General features: G+C 61.4%; 1 protein-coding gene across 1 annotated transcript in view; it reads right to left on the reverse strand.

Annotated features, from left to right (window-relative positions):
- The window catches only part of VOLCADRAFT_105864 (uncharacterized protein), a gene marked incomplete at its 3' end in the record, with an annotated part of 3,877 nt that extends 2,383 nt beyond the window's left edge, over positions 1–1,494 (reverse strand). Inside the window, exons 1-2 of the mRNA XM_002953303.1 lie at positions 1,202–1,494; positions 131–512 (exon numbers count right to left, since the gene is read on the reverse strand). Of these exons, the coding sequence (XP_002953349.1) occupies positions 131–512; positions 1,202–1,432 (613 nt within the window). The 5' untranslated portion in view covers positions 1,433–1,494. The remainder of the gene's footprint in view (positions 1–130; positions 513–1,201) is intronic.

Below are 1,494 nucleotides of genomic sequence, written 5' to 3' on the forward strand. Positions count from 1 at the left end.
AAAGCTAGCACCAGGCGCTGGTTGCGAGTTAGTGACCGTGTCCCGTGTGAAAGTTCAAAGTAGCGGCGCCATAACGGGCTGCATGCTCGCGGGAGGCCTGGCTGAAAATCGGCTGGGTCTCGAGCTGCACTTCGTACTTCCTGTTCGAACGTCGCTTCCTGCATCAGCTGCGTGTCCGGGGTCTCAGCCAGTGTTGCTGCGGTGATACCGAGCCATGCCCGGTTCAGCTGTTCTGCTGCGCGTGGTAGGTCCGTCTCTGGTGGCGCGGGCAACGCGATCTCAGTCTGGGGGTTGTTGGCGACCGGCACTTTCTTAAAGAACAACAGCAGCGCGTCTTCTTCCGGGTCGCACCAAGTGCCAGCGTCCTCGCCGTCTAGCTCGAGAGTTAGGGTTTTTGTCTCGGGTTCACCTTCTGTTCCGCGCGATCCCTCGTCCGATCCGATCCGACTGGGGTCAATGCCTAGCGTTCCTTTTCGCGCTCGCTCCGGGCAGTCGCTACTCCCAATCGCCGTCTGCAGTCAGGTCAAGGATAACACCACATAAACGTCCGCGCCTTACTAGGTCTTAACGGTAGCCACGAGGTACCGCGGCCTGACTCTCAAGCTCTAACGCCCACAAATCGCGCATTCGAACCACAGCACAAGGTGTGCTAACGCTAAGTCTGCCTTAGCTTCCCGAACTAATTCACCAAGTTCCGCTTATTCCCGCTCGAGTTGGGCCCTGCCTGTCTCTTCGTCGCCAACTCAGTCACCAAGCGCCCTACAGTCCGCTGGAGGTCGTCGTGCACGAATTTGCAGCCTGGGGGGCCGCCTATAGGGCATTGCTTTCCCAGGAGTGCCACGTTGCAGCAAATCGCCGGGCGAAGGGACTTGGCCGTCCGGAATAAAGTGTCGCTATCTGGGCACAGCTCTGCCGGGAGGTTGCGCCTCCCGAGCTCGTCTCTCACTGCGTCGAAGGCCGCCTGCCACGGCGCGGGCCCTTGCCTGCCGCGTCCCGCTAGGGCGTCGTTTCGGCGGCCCCCGCCCTGCCGGCCCTCTTCCCCTGCTGGCCCGTTGCCGACGCTGCTTCTCATACCTGCCGCCTGGCCTCCGCTCATCGCCCCACCCCGGGGGTTGTCCTGGGTGCGTGAGCCCCCAGCTTGGCTCTCTTGCCAACCGCTTTGGAATTTTGCGTTGGCGAGAGTTGATCGCAGAAGTCTGACCGTATCGTCCACCCGTTCCAGCAGGCGCCAAAGGCAGCCCAGTTGTGGGCCGTAGCCTTTCGCCCACATTGCCTCCGTCATATCTGCTTCGCAAATGGCGTCTCTGGTGACCTCGTTTTCCGCGGCCAGTAGCCAAGCTCGTTGCGCTGCCCCCAGTTGGGGGTGATTCGGTTTCAGCAGGCTTAACGCGCAGTCGGCCAACTCTAACCCGCCCAGTAAGGTGGCCAGCATGTTGCTGACCGTGTAGATGTCCGCGTCGTAGGTCGCGGCATACGTAGTCAAAGGGGCGAGCA

The sequence above is a fragment of the Volvox carteri genome (assembly GCF_000143455.1).
Source record: "Volvox carteri f. nagariensis unplaced genomic scaffold VOLCAscaffold_35, whole genome shotgun sequence".
In the NCBI taxonomy this organism is placed as follows: Eukaryota; Viridiplantae; Chlorophyta; class Chlorophyceae; order Chlamydomonadales; family Volvocaceae; genus Volvox; species Volvox carteri.